The 16,429-nt window shown below is 33.8% G+C and overlaps 1 protein-coding gene across 5 annotated transcripts in view; it reads right to left on the bottom strand.

Moving 5' to 3' along the window:
* The window catches only part of LOC121167251 (syntaxin-binding protein 5-like), a 252,185-nt gene that overhangs the window by 63,407 nt on the left and 172,349 nt on the right, over positions 1–16,429 (bottom strand). For 3 of the 5 annotated variants that reach the window (XM_040996673.1, XM_040996675.1, XM_040996672.1), the window contains exon 18: positions 7,901–8,052. In XM_040996673.1, coding sequence (XP_040852607.1) covers positions 7,901–8,052 — 152 coding nt within the window. Of the gene's footprint in view, positions 1–5,845; positions 5,918–7,900; positions 8,053–16,429 lie in introns of all 5 variants that reach the window. The other 2 variants (XM_040996671.1, XM_040996674.1) reach the window with 1 other exon arrangement.

The following is a 16,429-nucleotide window of genomic DNA, read 5'->3' as shown; positions in this document are numbered from 1 at the left end:
ATGGCTGATCTTTACTCTTTTCTTCCATCTATTTGTTTAATTACTCTTGCATCTTTAATTTTACAAAAGCTTAAATAATTTGATATTTTTTCTTTTGCAAGCATATACTATTCTAAATGTTCATATTCTAATATTCTAATGTTCATAAGGACCTCATATAAATTTCTAAGCCTTGAGATATAGTTAGACATATGTTAAGTTCCAAGCATTAGGCAAATTTTCAGACACATTTTGAGTATTGCTTTTAATTTCTTTTGTAGTAAATGATATTCTGCTGGATTTCAACAATTTGTGATTCATTATAACTAGTTTTATGGTGCATCTGTTTTTATGGATTTTATATGTTTACAAGGGTACTTAAAGTCTATAGTAAGTAGAATTAAAATATGTTTATTTTAGTGTAAAAAATTTGAAGTTCATACAAATGGGTGAAAAATATGCATGAATTTAGAAACTTTTTGCCAAAATAAACTTGCCTTTTAATTCCATTTTCCAAGAACTTTTAAAAATAGTATTATGCTTGAAAGTAATGTGAATTTTCAATTGTATGGTTTAGATATCCATGCCAAACTAACTTGGTTAAGATAGTTTTATAAGCTTTTTATAATCTTGGACTTAACAATTTTTGTTCATTTGCTTTATCAGTTAACAAGGGGCATTATCTGTCTATATCATTTTGACAATTTCTGTTTTATATATATTTCTACTTAGAGATGTATAAGTACATATTTTTGTACATATGTAATGTATAGTAACTTTAATAAATTCAGACTTTCTGTCTGCTGTCCTCCATGTCCACTTCATCTAATATCAATATAGTCAAATCAGCTTTCTGGAATTAGTATTTTCAGGGAATTCTCTTCTTCTTTACTTTTGACTTATCTGTGCTCCTTTACATAAAGTCCATCTATTAAAAACAAGTTGCGCTTTTTATTTTAAAATCCTGTCTCACAATCTCTTTTACTGTTTTTTGAATGTTTGCTCCATTTAAATTTTATAAAGACTTTGATGTGTCTATTACTTCCATATTTCTTTTCATTTCCTGTTCATTTTTTAAACACTTTTCATCTCTCTGGCGTTTTATAAGAACACATGATCTATTTTCTTTTCTTTTTTTATAATTACTTAAACCATTTTCTTCTGGAGCAGAAAATAATATGAATATATGCAATAAACCTGCAGTTCTTTCTGTGAAAAAATCATTTTTTCATGAACTGTAATGGTACTTATTTATTGCTGTTCTTTTAAAAATAATCTTACTTAGTTGATTAGGGTACAAAGGGTCAAGGGCTACAGGAAAGTGGGTAAGACCATTGTTTCCACACTAATATCTGGGGTCCACACTGCATCTGGGGTCAGGGTTATTTACCCTTTCAGGCTTTCAGGCAATACATATTTGCTGAATATTTTAGCACTTAGATTATAACATGCATTTATAATTCATCATAGTTGATATCTAATGATGGAAGAAACTTACAAAAGTATAATTATTTATAGCCCTATTATGTTAGTATTGTTATTTACTTTGTATTAGTGTTATACATTTTCCACTATATGCTACAAACTGTCACACATTATCTTTTAAATATTAAAATATTCTTTTTTTTAAGATTCATCTATTTTTATTGGAAATTCAGATACATAGAGAGGAGAAGAGAGAGAGAGGAAGATCTGTCTGTTGATTCACATGGCTACAATGGCTGGATGTGAGCCAGTCCAAAGCCAGGAAGCAACAGCCTCTTCCAGGTCGCTCACGTGGGTGCAGGGTCCCAAGGTTTTGGGCTGTTCTCAACTGCTTTCCCAGGCCACAAGCAGGGAGATGGAGGGAAAGTAGGGCAACTGTGTCTGGCATTGATTTGTTGTGATTCTAGAAAAGGTATTTAGTTTCTCTTTGGCTTGGCTTCATCTTTTATTTGGATAATCATACCTAATATTTACAACTATGCATTTACAAATATTATTCCAGAAAAAACAAAGATTATTGCCCTCACTTTATATATATAAAAAGAAATTGAGTGATTAGCTATCTTACTTAGATTACAAATGTACAGTAGTTACTAAGTTAAATGAAAGTTAGTATTTGATCTAGGTTTTCTTGTCATCGCTCTCTATCTTTTTCAAAGCATTTAACTGCTTCTCCAAATCACATTTTGAAAAATATATAAGCATTGTTCCAAGTTGAAAATGTTATTAATTTATGAAGTAAAAGATTTGAAGATGATAATTTAAAATCACAGAGAAAAAAACTCTTTGGAGTCTAAAATCTAGCCTATAATGTAACAAGAGAATCAGCCTAGGAACAGACTGAAAATGCTTTTCCAGTAATGAAAAAGCATAAGTTTCAAAATAGAATGCAACATTACTTCAAGTGAATAAGTGATATAATGATAAATTTCTTGACATATAAGGGACATTTGGAGAGAAATTTGCCCAATCTATTCATATTTTAAACCTATGAAAAAAATTTTAGTTTTATTTTTGATTATTTTTAATTTATATGGGGTAAAAACTAAGAAAAATATGGCTTATGATTATAGAATGAGGTTGATTTCTAATGTATCCAAAATATTTAGACACACATAGAAGAAAGCATATGGAATCACTTTAGTGTTACATATGTATAAGGTTGGTTTCCTCTTATGGTATGTGGTTTTACGTGACTAATTTAATGCATCTCAGCTTCAGTTTTATCATCTACAAGAATTTTTAAATAAATATCAATCCACCTCAGTGGGTTTTTAGAAGTTATAACAGGTTATAATCATTTAACCCTGCCAGATTGCCTACCTCAATCTCCAAACAGAATAAACACCTAGTAGAAAATGGCTCTGTCACCTCAATTAGAAAAAATGCAGATATGCTTTTCTGAAAGTTGGGAAACAATTCACAATTAAAATTTCTATAATGGTAAACTTAGGTGATACAGGGCCCAGCGCGGTGGCACAGTGGTTAAGGTCCTCACCTTGCACTCCCGGGATCCCATATGGGCGCTGGTTCTATCCCAGCAGCCCCGCTTCCCTTCCTGCCTGTGGCCTGGGAAAGCAGTCAAGGATGGCCCAAAGCTTTGGGACCCTGCACCCGCGTGGGAGACCCTGAAGAGGCTCTTGGCTTTGGATCAGCATAGTATCGGCCCGGTGCGCTCACTTGGGGAGTGAATCATCGGACAGAAGATCTTCCTCTCTGTCTCTCCTCTCTGTATATCTGCCTTTCCAATAAAAAAATAATAAAAATAAATCTTTAAAAAAAAACTTAGGTGATACAAATGTGTCACTAAATTAATTAATAGTTCAAGTGTAATCTTCTTAAATTTATTTACATTTTTTAAATTTGAGAGACACTGACAAAGAAAAATAGAGATGGAAATACAGACAGGTAGATTGATGGACAGCGGGAACTGTAATTCATTGTTTCACTCCTCCAAAGCCTACAACAGTCGGGAGTATGTCAGGCCTGGGGCTGGAGCCAGAGGCTACCAGCACAATGTAGGTCTCTCATGTGGATGGTAGAAACTCAACCATTTCAGCCTTCACCACTTTCTCTCAAGGCACAGGAATCAGAGCTGAGAATCAAATCCAGGCATAGGATATGGACATCTTCATCGATAGTCTAAAGGTCTACTCCATAAAACGAATCTTGAAAAGCAAACTCCAGAACACGTTTTGAATCATTAAAGAATAAGCCCATTTTCTTAATATACTCTGTTTATCATCAAATGAAGGTTTCAGGAAATCTGATTTCAGGATCTTGGGATTGATGAAAATATAAAGTGATTCTGAGGTCTATCTTTATTCTCCAGAGGGAGATATGAGGGAGGCAGGCAGGTAGAGAGGGAGGGAGGATGGAGAGAGAGAGAAAGAGAGCAAGCAAGCAAGCAAGCACTCCCAATTTCTGGTTATTTCCTAAGTACTTGTAACAGCTAGAGCTGGAATGGGCTAAAGCTGGTAGCTGGGAACTCATGAACAGAAGACAGCAATTTGAGCCATTATTGCTGCTTCCTAGTATCTGTGTTAATAGCAAGCTGTAATCGGGTGCTGGAGCCACAAATCAAACCTAATTTGGAACATAACCATTGTTTCAACCACTACGCAAAAGGCTGACCCCTAACAATTTGACTTTACTTCTATTTTGACATTTTTATGTTCTTTAAAAAGAAATCACGATTAATTTTTTGCAAAATTCTAATGAATCCAGTTCAATTCTAATGAATCTAGTAACTACAAAAGCTAGTTCTTCTCTCATCTGTTAGACCTGAAAATTCTTCTAGTTGTTCAGATGACAGAAAAAAGCCGGGTGCCATGCTCTAACCTACTATCATCATCATTTATTCTCTGAGTTCATGACTTGTGCTAGTGTAGAAGATACAAAAATTGTTTATGTATGTACTTCAACTTCTTGTCATGCATTTGAAAAGGTAGAGCCTAGCATAAAAAATGTATCCATTCAAATGAGCCCAGACTAAATGCAAACTAAACAATGTGGACTTTACTCTGTACAACCTACATAGTGCAGGCATTCAAATAAAGAAGTTGCCATGACAGGACTCCATGGCATCAGGAAATGGTTACCATATGACTTAAAAATTTAACAGGGTATTTCCAATAGAAGAGATAATAGGAGTAAATCAAAGGGACATTCCATACAAATGATTGGCATGAATGGGAATTATTTTGTTAGAGAGCAGTAGAAAACTCATTAGAAGATACAAATGCAAAATACACGAATCTTAGAAGGCCCTGAATGCAACTTTTAAATAATTGACTTCTTTTTATTTTTAAGGGAACATAAGATTACTGAGCATTTCTTACAACTTCACTATCCTTTACATTATATAGACTTGGGATGAACTCAGAGCCTAATTCTGTTCTTTATCTTGCTTTCGATTCCTCTTCTTCCATAAGGACATTACATGTTTATTATCATAAATCAGAAAGTACAGCTGGTGAAAACTGAAGAAAATCAGATTACAATCTATGTACCCATCTGAGTATGAAAACACTGTGTACATGTGTGTATATCTATACTTCTACTTATCTAAAGTCCCATCCATTTATATGGATGTCTGTCTGTCTGTCTATCTGTCTATCTATGTTTGTGTGTATAAATACACACAAATATAGGGCCATCTTTTTGTATTAAGATACTGGTTTTATACATAACTTTAACAAACAATTATAAACATTTTTGGTAAATAAATATTTATTCTGCACGCCCTAACTCTCCATCTCTTCTATGCTACTCTTTAAAAATGCTTACTCTAGCCATCTTTAGATTTGAATTTATTGTCACAGTAAATGTTAACAGTCTCTATAAGCTTAATTCCTTTATTTCTTTGCTTGGTACCTAAAATTACTATCAAAATACATGCTTTTGTTTCCTGCTTTAGTAAAAACATCAGAAATTAGGGCATATTCTGTTATCGTCAAGAGATACAACTGTTTAATAAGCAAATAGTATGGTCCTGGCTATAATGTAAAACTATGAAAAGTACACTGTTTCCAAAATAAGAAATCCTTAAAGTATTGGTATTGCATATCAGGTTTAGCATATAAATGGACATCATGGCTCTTCTTCAAAACAAGACAATGACTTTTGGAGTAACAAAACATGTTCTGAATGATTTGAAATAAACACTGAATAACATGAGTGAATGGGTTCATGACAATAACAGTTTGAAACATGAATATAATAAATTTCAGTAAATTATTAGGTTGCACTTCATAACAAAACAAAAATTTGCATGCATGCTGAATGTGTTTAACAAACACATTACTGAGCTCTGACATATGGATTTAACTCAAGCATTATGGAATAAAAAACCCTTTTGCCTAACCTTTATAGAACTTACTCTGATAGGAAGTACGGATCCGTTTCGTTAAATCAGGATAAAAGTTAGACAGGCCACGCATGCAAAAGTTGTCTTTGGAACATGCCAGAACATCAGCATCAGCAGCAGGCAGAGAAAAGAGAGAAAAACAGTCTAAAGTGAAAGGAAGTGATATCAAACCAGAATCTAGAAAAGCCAAGATGGAGAAATTGCAGCAAGATTAGGCAATCCAATTAGAGAGGAGATATTAAAAATAAACCAATTAGAAAGTAAGAAATGATAGATGAGGGATGAGAATGCCTTTGAAATTTTATTTAATCAATTGTCTTAAAAAAGAGATGGAATTTTTTTCTGTATGTTTTTATACAATGCACTTATTTTGCCAGAGAATATATAGAGATAAATTACCTCATCAATATCACAATGATCATTTTTAATCCTTCAGACATTAAAAAAGAAATTAGATTTTAGTATTTGATGTATTTTTTAAATACGGGTACTTACTGTAGCCATGGACACTAAATACAAATCAAGTGTATGAGATTTTCAGTTTTTTCTGATTTGTTTTACTTATCTTTGATAACAGTTTTATATTATACTCAAAGAGTTCAACAAAAAAAAGACCATATTCAACAGGAATATAGGCAGGATTATAAACAATAGCTAAATAAAAATGCTCATATCACTTATTTACAATAAATTTAAAAATAATAACAAAATTTTAAGTTCTGACTATAAACGTTGAGGCACAAGTTTAAATAAAACCAAGTAAAATTTATACTGCTTTTTATCAAAATACATTCTTTTTCAGCCTACTATGTAGATACAGAAAGTAACTTAGGTGTTTTCACAAAACCCAGTTTTTCCTCACTGATTTGGAGCTTTCAAGCATTGCAAACAGTGTTGTACTGCCCCCTATTGTCTTTCTATCCTCCTGTATGAAGAATTAACCTTCCATTTCCAATCATAAGGGAATCTGCTGACACATACATACACAATTTCTCATATGTTTTCCTTATACAAGCCAGTAGCGGTAGAAGCAGAACCTGTAGAACCTGAACTTCCTAGCATTCTTAAAATACTACTAAGTGTTCAGAGTTTAAACAACAACAAACCCCAATCTTGTTCTGAAGGAAAGAGTGTATGTTCCTGGACAGGGTCTAAACTTACCACAAATGGAAAAGGTTGAAGTTCGCAAAAGAAAAGTTAACACAGGAGAGCTTCACACCTCCAAAAGGGAAACTTATTATCAATCCAATTTTAAATGTGACATGCTTGTTACTTAATAAATAGCATCAATAAACTTTTTAATTCATTACCACAAAATGTTCTTTTTAAGAGTATATTCAACAGTCTTCAATATTCAATTGATTATTTTAAATAAAAGTAGAAAATTAAGACTGATTTAAAATAACATGTATTGTGTTAATAAAGAATTTCCATCTGTAGAGCTATTGCTCAATATTTTTATAAACTAGATTAAATCAGTAGGCAACAAACACAAATTGGCAACTCTTAAACTGTAAACTGCAATTTCAATAAAACTTTGGATAATTTGACATATCAATGTAAAATCTTATATTCCAACTACTTTAAGCTTATATAGCTAAACAAATTTATTGATCCTGCCAAGAAATGTGATTTTTCATTGTTAATTAAAACTTACTGCATTTATGAAAGTAAATTCCATAGTCATTTTGCATCAAGTAAAGGTGACAGTTACAAAATGGAGTTAATACAAAAATTAAAAGTAGCTAATGATCAAGGAGTGTCTTGTAATATGGTTAGACATACTGGAAGAAAGTTAACCTGGTTAATATTACCACCGCATGCAACTTTTAAACTACAGATCTCTTATTTTCATAATATTACATTCTTTTCTAATTTCAACACTAAACAGAAGTTTAAACATCTTCCTTTCCCTTTCAAGTAGTCTCACTATGTTTCTTCCCAATTCATTTTTCCTGCATTGCATTGTAAATTATATCGCCATACATTTCAACAGTATCCAGAAGAAAATGAATTTAAAAGTAAACACAGACATTAAATTTATAACTCATTTGTTTTATTTCCTACCTGCAATGAATTGCCTGTTCTTACGAGGAGACCGTGGTTGTCGCTGGTACAGTTCACTTGATCTATACAGATCAAAGATTCCCATGCTTAGCAGTACTGTCTTCTGTATAAAATCCACCACAACTAATCCATTGCAATTCCCAAAAGCAACTCTAAGAGAGAAAAAATGTGCAACCAAAATGTATCACAACGAAGTTATTTTAAGTTTCAAATCCGACTATTGTAATATAATGCCTAGAGCTGGGGAGGGTGGGCAGTGATTAGTGCAATGTCAGGAAGGATGATTTTCTTTGACCCAGCAGACTCACTATGACACTGTGCTAAAGCAATTAATGATGACCTGCAATTATATTTTATAAGCAGTTTCATCGGGAAGGCTGTTATTACTCAATTTGCTCTGTAACTTGATGTCATACTATTTATTAAAGAATAGCACAAAAACCTTTTTTATTTTCAAAGTGGCACACAGGTCAAGAAAAAAATCACACTTTAGCAGCTACAAAAGCTCAGGCATGTAATTATGTACCTTAAGTATAATTATAATTATTACATTCCAAATCAATTCTCTTAACAAGAGAAAAAAATTAACCTCATATATTGCATATATTTTGACAATACAGTTCAGAAAATACAGCTTCTTCTAAGCACAAAAACTTGAATGGATTTCTCAGGGGTTTTTGGCTATTTACTTTGTACCATTTACTGAAAGACAAAAGACGTTTCCTTAATTCCTAAGTCACAGGAGAAATTAAAGTGGAGACCATTCTTGAGCAGGTATTTTTGTCACCTTCACTTGCAGGCATCCATTACCTCTTTTTCCTTTACAATATCATCTCTAGCTAAACAATTATGTCTCAGTTTTGTTTTTATATTTTTCCCTAAATGAAACACACACTAGTTGTAGGAATTTTACTTTACTCTACTCTACACATATTAAATGTTTTGTAGTTCACAAGGCATTCTACATCTTTTACTGAGAGAGATCTGGGAAGCTGAAAAAAAATACTATCACAAAAACCAGAAAATTATGTTGATTCTCATTTTCACAGTTTATAGGTTATATAATGTTGATAAAATTAATGAATTTTGCTGGGTCTTAGTCTCTTAAAAATGAGTATCACATGACAGCAGTTTTACATGTATCTAGTTTCCAGGGCTTTTACATATACTAAGTTTGAGCATTATTTTTAAAGAACTTTGAGAAATTTCCATGTGAAGGAATTTCATTTCAGTATTGTTAGGAAATTCCATGTTTTATGTCAAATTATAGAAATTAATATCACTAAATTTTTACTTTATAGCTAATTAATTCTCATGTATATGACAAAATTCCTGCAATCTTTAGGGGAAATATATAACTAGACTATATGACAGCAATCATAAGCTATTACTCTTTCCCTGGAATGAAAAATAACAAAACTGGACAGTAGTAATTAGACTTAGGGTATAGTCAGTGATTGTAATAAAGTCATTAAAAGACTAAATAACCATCTATCCTACTACCAGGAAACTACACATAACATAGTAAGTCACAGTTTTCACAGTTTTCACAGTTGACACAGATGGGAAGACAGAAGGATAATAAAGTACATTTCATAAATGTTCTGGCTTAATCCCTGGAGAGATGTCTCAGACTAAGGCACTAAAAACCGAGACCCAGAGGTCAGAGATTTCATGGAATTGAGGTACCAGGTTAGAGACTTAGACTGTAAAAACATAATTTATAACACATTTAACATTGTGGTTGAGATGTTGGTTAAAATCCACACATCCCATATTTGAGCACTTGGATTCCATATCTGGTCTCAGCTCCTAACTCCAGTTTCCTGTTAACGCAGATCCTGGAAAGCAGCAGGAATGGCTCAAGCAATTAGGTTCTTGTCACACATGTGATAAATCTGAATCAAGTTTCTAGAAAAGCTCACACAAGGTCAAGAGTGTTTCATTTTACTACATGCTAATCTGCACAGATCTTCTAACACATAGAACAGCAGATGGACTGCTGCCACCTCAGTAGCAGGACAAATTCACTATAGACTAAAGGTTTTCTAGAATCTACACTAAAAAAGACTTTAAAACAATGCTCATGAGTTACCTAAACGCCTTCAAGAAAATTACCCAACACTGTAGAAAAAAAAATCTAATAAAACACTACCAAAATAGTAAAAGTCACAGAGTCTAGTTAGTATACACTAAGTAACAGATAATAAAGATCAGGAAATTAGGCAAATAAATGACTGATAATTAGGAAAAACACTTCAATAGAAATACACCCTGAAATGAAGTATATAAATAGATATAAATCTAGAATATAGATGTAGAATCACTAAAATATCCTACCTATGAATAGTAACTCTCTATGTTGTGTGTATGTACACACACACACACACACTTTATTCTGCTATAAAAAAGAAATTCCATTAGTTGCATCCAAGGAGATGAAACCAAGAAATAAGCTAGGCACAGAAATACAAATATCACATTTTAAAAAGATTTTTTCATTTGAAAGGAAGAAATAAATATAGAGAGGAGGACACAGAGAGGGAGGGAGAGAGAATGGGAGAGAGATCTGCGTGCTAGAAGTCAAACTGCCACCCATTTGGAATGTTGATGCTGCAGGAAGTGGCTTAAGTGGTTATGCTACAGCACTTGCCTTGGCATGTTCCTTTTCATATTAGAAAGAAAAAAAGAAAAAAAGATCCCTCAAAGAAGAAAAAAAATAGAATGGTTGTCACTAGAGAATAGGATGTGTAAAAGGCAGGGAGAACAGAAACAAGTTAGATAAGAGACATGAAAATAGACAGGAGGAATCAGTCCTACTGCTTTATACCCTAGTAATATAATCATAGTCTACATTAATCTATATTTGAAAGTAACTAGAAGAGTCTGAAGGATTACAGCATGCCAAAATGATTAATGTTTGAGTATAAGGAAATGCTAATAGCACCTTGTGTTCATGTGTCAATCGTCTCAATCACTACTGTATTACATAAACATGTATAAACTTCATATAATAAAAATTTCTAGAGATAAAAATATTCCCCAAGTTGAAAGTCACCTGATTTTAAACATTATAGCAGAAAATAGTAGCAAATTCTGTGATATGAATTATTGTGTCCTCCTCAAAACCCAATTGCTGAACCTTAACTAAGATGATTCCATTGAGAGGAAGGGGACTTTGGGAGATGATTAGACCACAAAGGCAGAGGCTTATGAATGGAACTCATTCCTTTACAGTGGCCCCCGAGCACTGCCGTGCCACTTCCACCAAGTGATGACGATGCAGTTAGAACACACCAGCACTGAGGAATGGGTCCTCAGCTAAAACTCAATCTGTTGGTTGTCTTGTTTCCAGAAATAAGTTGAAAACTGATGCAGTTTCCCAGTTCATAATATTTTTGCAAATGTGGGCCCGGCACGGTGGTGCAGTGGTTAAGGTCCTCGCCTTGCACGCCCGGGATCCCATATGGGCGCTGGTTCTATCCCAGCAGCCCCGCTTCCCTTCCAGCTCCCTGCCTGTGGCCTGGGAAAGCAGTCAAGGACGGCCCAAAGCTTTGGGACCCTGCACCCGTGTGGGAGACCCTGAAGAGGCTCTTGGCTTTGGATCAGCATAGTATCGGCCCGGTGCGCTCACTTGGGAAGTGAATCATCAGATGGAAGATCTTCCTCTCTGTCTCTCCTCTCTGTATATCCGCCTTTCCAATAAAATAATAATAATAATAATAAATCTTAAAAAAATATTTTTGCAAATGTAGTCCAAATGCATTACAATAATGAATTTGAAAAAATAAAAATAAAAAATATCCAAAATGAAACATGAGAGGAAAAACTATAGTAAAATCAACAAAATATTTCAGACCTCTATGACAAAATTAAATTTAAGTTTAGAATATATGAATTTGATTTCAGAAAGGACATCATAATCATAACTTAAAAAGTGTTACTAAACTTAGGGTAACAACAAAATTACGATCCCAAAACCCAAAGAATGCCATACAGAAAAAGGATGAATAAAAGTGCTCAAATAAAATTACATAGCTAAAAAAAAAAACCCTGCCTAACAGAAAATGCTAAAAGCAGGAAGAGAAAAATTATATACTTCCTACCCAGGTAAAAGGTATAATAAAAGTCATTCACCAAAAGCTACACAAATCAAATCACAATCCAATGACACATCTAAAGCAATAAAGGAAAACAATGTAAGTTTGAAATTTTATACTCAGGGTATGTATCTTTCAAATGGTCAAAAAAAAGTTTCTGTGAGTGAACAGGATATTTGTCACTAGCATAACTTGGTACAAGTAATTACATAGAAGACTTATTAGCAGAAAATATTGATATCAGATGAAAATACAAAATGAGAAACATCAGACACGTTAACTAAGGATGAATGTTAGAGATTTTTCTGGGGCAGGTGTTTAATGCAGCATGGTTTGTCTCCATGGTTTTATTAAAAGGCCATTGCTTGTAAATGTCTTAGATTGCTTATCCCACTAATGTAGAGCATTCTCGGGTACTGGTACGGAAATACTGCTGTTTTCTGTGCTCGGGTCAGACTTGTGGGGCTGAGGGCAGCTTCAGTACAATGTTGAGTCTTGGGTGCAATGAATGTGGGGACTCTATGCATAATTTTTGATGTATGTAGCTGGATCTCTGGGCACAAAGAACTGCGTAGACTTTTTGCGTAGTTCATCTGTTGTCATGGGTGTGGATTGAGGTCATTATGACCAAACGTAGGGACTGGTCATATTGATTGGGAGGAGATGAGGCAATGATTTTACTAATGTCATGCTTATTGCCTCTCCCATGATGACCAATGACTAGACGAAATATCTGAAAATACATTTAGAAAGTCTCATAATATTACTGGAAAAGACTAAGAAGTAAATGCATGAATTAAGAACATACAACATGAATGAGAAATTTTCCTGCAAGACTGAAGTTTTGAAGAGCAGTCAAACTGAATTATTGGAAGAATTCAATTTACCAAATAAAAAAAGTGCAAAACCTTAACAACAGAATCGGTGAGGCAAAAATAATAATTTCTGAGCTAAAACACAAATTTTCAGACAAAACAAAGAAATAAGAAAAACTGAAAATAGCATCCAAGATTTATGAGATACTATTAAACAACTTAACATATGTGCTGTTGAGAGTTCATGACTGCATGAAAGAGAGAATGGATTAGAAGGCATATTGCATGAAAGAATAACAGAAAACTCACTAATATGGAGAAAGAAAAAGGATAAATGTATAGGCAGAACACAGAATTCTGAATAGGCATAAGCAGTACAGATCTTCATAATGATATATTAATCAAGTATTTCACAAAGATTCTAAAATATGCATGAGAAAAACTGATTACTTCTAGGAGCTCCCCAACCAGGTTTACATCTGATTTCTGATCAGAAACCCTTTAGCACAGGAGCAAATGGAAAAACATACTCTGAAATTGCCAACCCAGAGTATTATACCCAACAAAATCTCATTTTTACCTGAAGAAAAAATACATTCCAAAATGAGCAAAAAATTAAAGAATTTTCCAATACCTGGTCAAGCCTACAAATTATGCCTAATTAAGAATGTGCTACACACAGTAATAGAGGATGATAATCATCACAATGAAAAAAATTACAAAGGTAGAAAAGCTTCTTGTAAAGGTACGAAGAAAATCCAAAGCAAAAATAATGACATTGGTGTGAAAATGATAAGATCAAATTGCTCCTTTTCAATAGTGACTCCAGTGATAATGGCCTTTAAAAAAACAAGATCCATTGATTTGCTGCCTACAAGACACACACCTTACCAACAAAAACACACATATACTGAAAGTAAAGGATGGAAAAAGAAATTTCATGCCAATGGAAAGAAAAAACGAGCAGACCTATTTATTATAGTATCAAACAAAATAAAGTTTATCATGAAAGGTGTTAAAAGAGATAAAGAAGGACACTGTATGATTAAGGGATTAATTCAACCAGAGGAAATAAGTATATCAAATGTATATGTACTCAATGCTGGAACACATGGATATTTAAAACAATTATTATTGACCCTAAAGGGATACCTAGACTCCAATACAGTAATAACGGGAATTTCAACACCCCACTTTCATCAACACTCTAGATAGAAAATCAAAAAGAAACAATAGGCCTAATCTATACAATGGATCAAATTTATATATACAGAATATTTCATCTCAGAAACACGGAATACACAATCTTTTCAATAGTATATGGAACCTACTGTATGACAGATCATTTGTTAGGACATATAGCAAGCCTCAGCAAATTCAAAAGAATTAAAATTATACCATGCATCTTTTCTGATCACCATGGAATGAAGCTAAAAATCTAACAACTCAAGACACTCTAGAAATATGCAAGCATATGGAACTATGAATAGCACGCTATTGAATGAACAGTGGATCACAGAAGAAATCAAATGGGGATTCAAAAATTAGGGCATTGAATCAAGATGACAGCATAGTACCTACGGGGTACAGAAAAGCAGTTTTAAGTTCACAGAAAATAGTTAAGACATAGGCAACTAGACATGCATCAAATAAATGACTAATCAATGTATCTAAAAGACCAAGAAGAACACTGAAGAACACTACCAAACCTCAAATCAGAATTAAAAATAAGAAAAAATTAAAATTGAAACAAAATACATAAGATCAATTGAACAGCTTTTTTTCCTAAACAAAATCAATACACCCTTAGACCATCTCACCAGAAAAAAGAAAGACCAAAATCAATGAAACAAGACCTGAAAATGGTAATACAAAAATGGAGACCACAGACAGAAAATTATAAGGAATTAGTACAAATTTCTAACATGTTGGAAAGTCTAGAAGAAATGGATGGATTTCTAGACACATACAATCTACCTAAACAGAGCCATGATGTCATAGGAAACCTAAACACATATGTAACTAAGAAACTAAATTAGTGAATATAACAGAAAAGCCTGAGATCAAATTGCTTCAATGTTGAATACCAGCAAACTTTTCAAGAACGAATTCAATTTTTCTCAAACTATTCAAAAACAATTGGAAGGGAGTTAATCCTCACAAATTCCTTCTATGAGACTTAATTCTAAAACCAGAAAAAGAGACAAAAAGAGAACTGTAGACCAATATCTCTGATGAATTCAAATGTAAAAGTCCTCAACAAAATACTAGCTAATCAAATCCAACCACATCAGAAACATCATTAGCCAGAACCAAATGGGATTTATCCTGGTGTGCAAGGATTGTTCAGCATACACAAATTAATTAACACACATTAACAAGTGGATGAATAGAAATCATATGATTATTTCCAAAGACACAGAGAAAATATATGAAAAATACATGAACTCAATTACATTGGGTATAGAAGGAACATTTCTCAACACAAGACAATATATAAAAAAAACATTACCAGCATCATCTTTCTTTTCTTTTTTAAAGATTTATTTATTTTTATTGGAAAGGCTGATTTACAGAAGAGAGACAAAGATCTTCCATCTGCTGGTTCATGCCCCAAGTGGCCACAAAGGCTAGAGCTGAGCCCATCTGAAGCCATGAGTCAAGAGTTTCTTCCAGATATCCCACACACGTGCAGGGTCCCAAGGTTTTGGGCCATCCTTTATTGCTCTCTCAGACCACAAGTTGGGAGCTGAATGCAAAGTGGAGCATGTGGGAAAACAACTGGCACCTAAATGGGATCCCAGAGTCCTATCAGTATAACCTTGAATTAGGAATAGTTGGAGCATTTATACTAAGATCTGAGACTAGACAAGGTTTCCCATTCTCAACATTGCAATTCAACATGATCCTTTAACTTTTAGCCAGAGCCACATGCTGGGGTCCATGCAGTAGGTGTGGATGACACAAAGGTGTGAAGAGAACAGCTCCCCTGTTTGGCAGGGCCCAGGGGAGCTTCCAGCTGTTTGGCAGGGCCCAGCGGATTTCTCTCTGACCACCTTGACACAGTCTCACCCCTGTTTGCATGGACACTCAAGCACCCCACTAAGAATTCTGTAATCTATTGAGGCATTGTTGTTTGCCCCTGTGAGATGGTTTTTGCAACCGATGTGAGCTTGAGAGTTAATGTTTCTGATAATGTCTTGGTGAGTGGGCCTTTGACAATTTACACACAGGAGCACAATTAAGTCCATGCCATTTCTGGACACCTTATTGGGTACTTAACCATTGCCTCAGAATCTGGCCCAGACATGTAGCACACCTTCTGGGAAAGGGCTTGATAAATATCCTAAATATTAATGCAAGTGATGGGAGTGAGAGCTGAAACTGCTATGGCAATAAATATAGTTATTGTTATCTCAAAGGCTAGTCTGTCTTTGCAGTTTCTTTGGAGCATAGAAAATATAGCTGTTTTAGCCACTTTTATAATTTTTTAACTAGAGGAATTATAGGGTGATTATATTAACATCATAGAGATATACTTTTGATTATTGTTTGATTGTTTATGAGGTTGTAGAGCCTGCAGTTGTAGGGGCATTTAATGTTTGAAACTTTTT

This window comes from Ochotona curzoniae, unplaced genomic scaffold (genome assembly GCF_017591425.1).
Source record: "Ochotona curzoniae isolate NIBS_2020 unplaced genomic scaffold, NIBS_Ocur_1.0 patch355, whole genome shotgun sequence".
Taxonomy (NCBI): domain Eukaryota; kingdom Metazoa; phylum Chordata; class Mammalia; order Lagomorpha; family Ochotonidae; genus Ochotona; species Ochotona curzoniae.
This window is presented reverse-complemented; position numbering and strand designations above follow the sequence as displayed.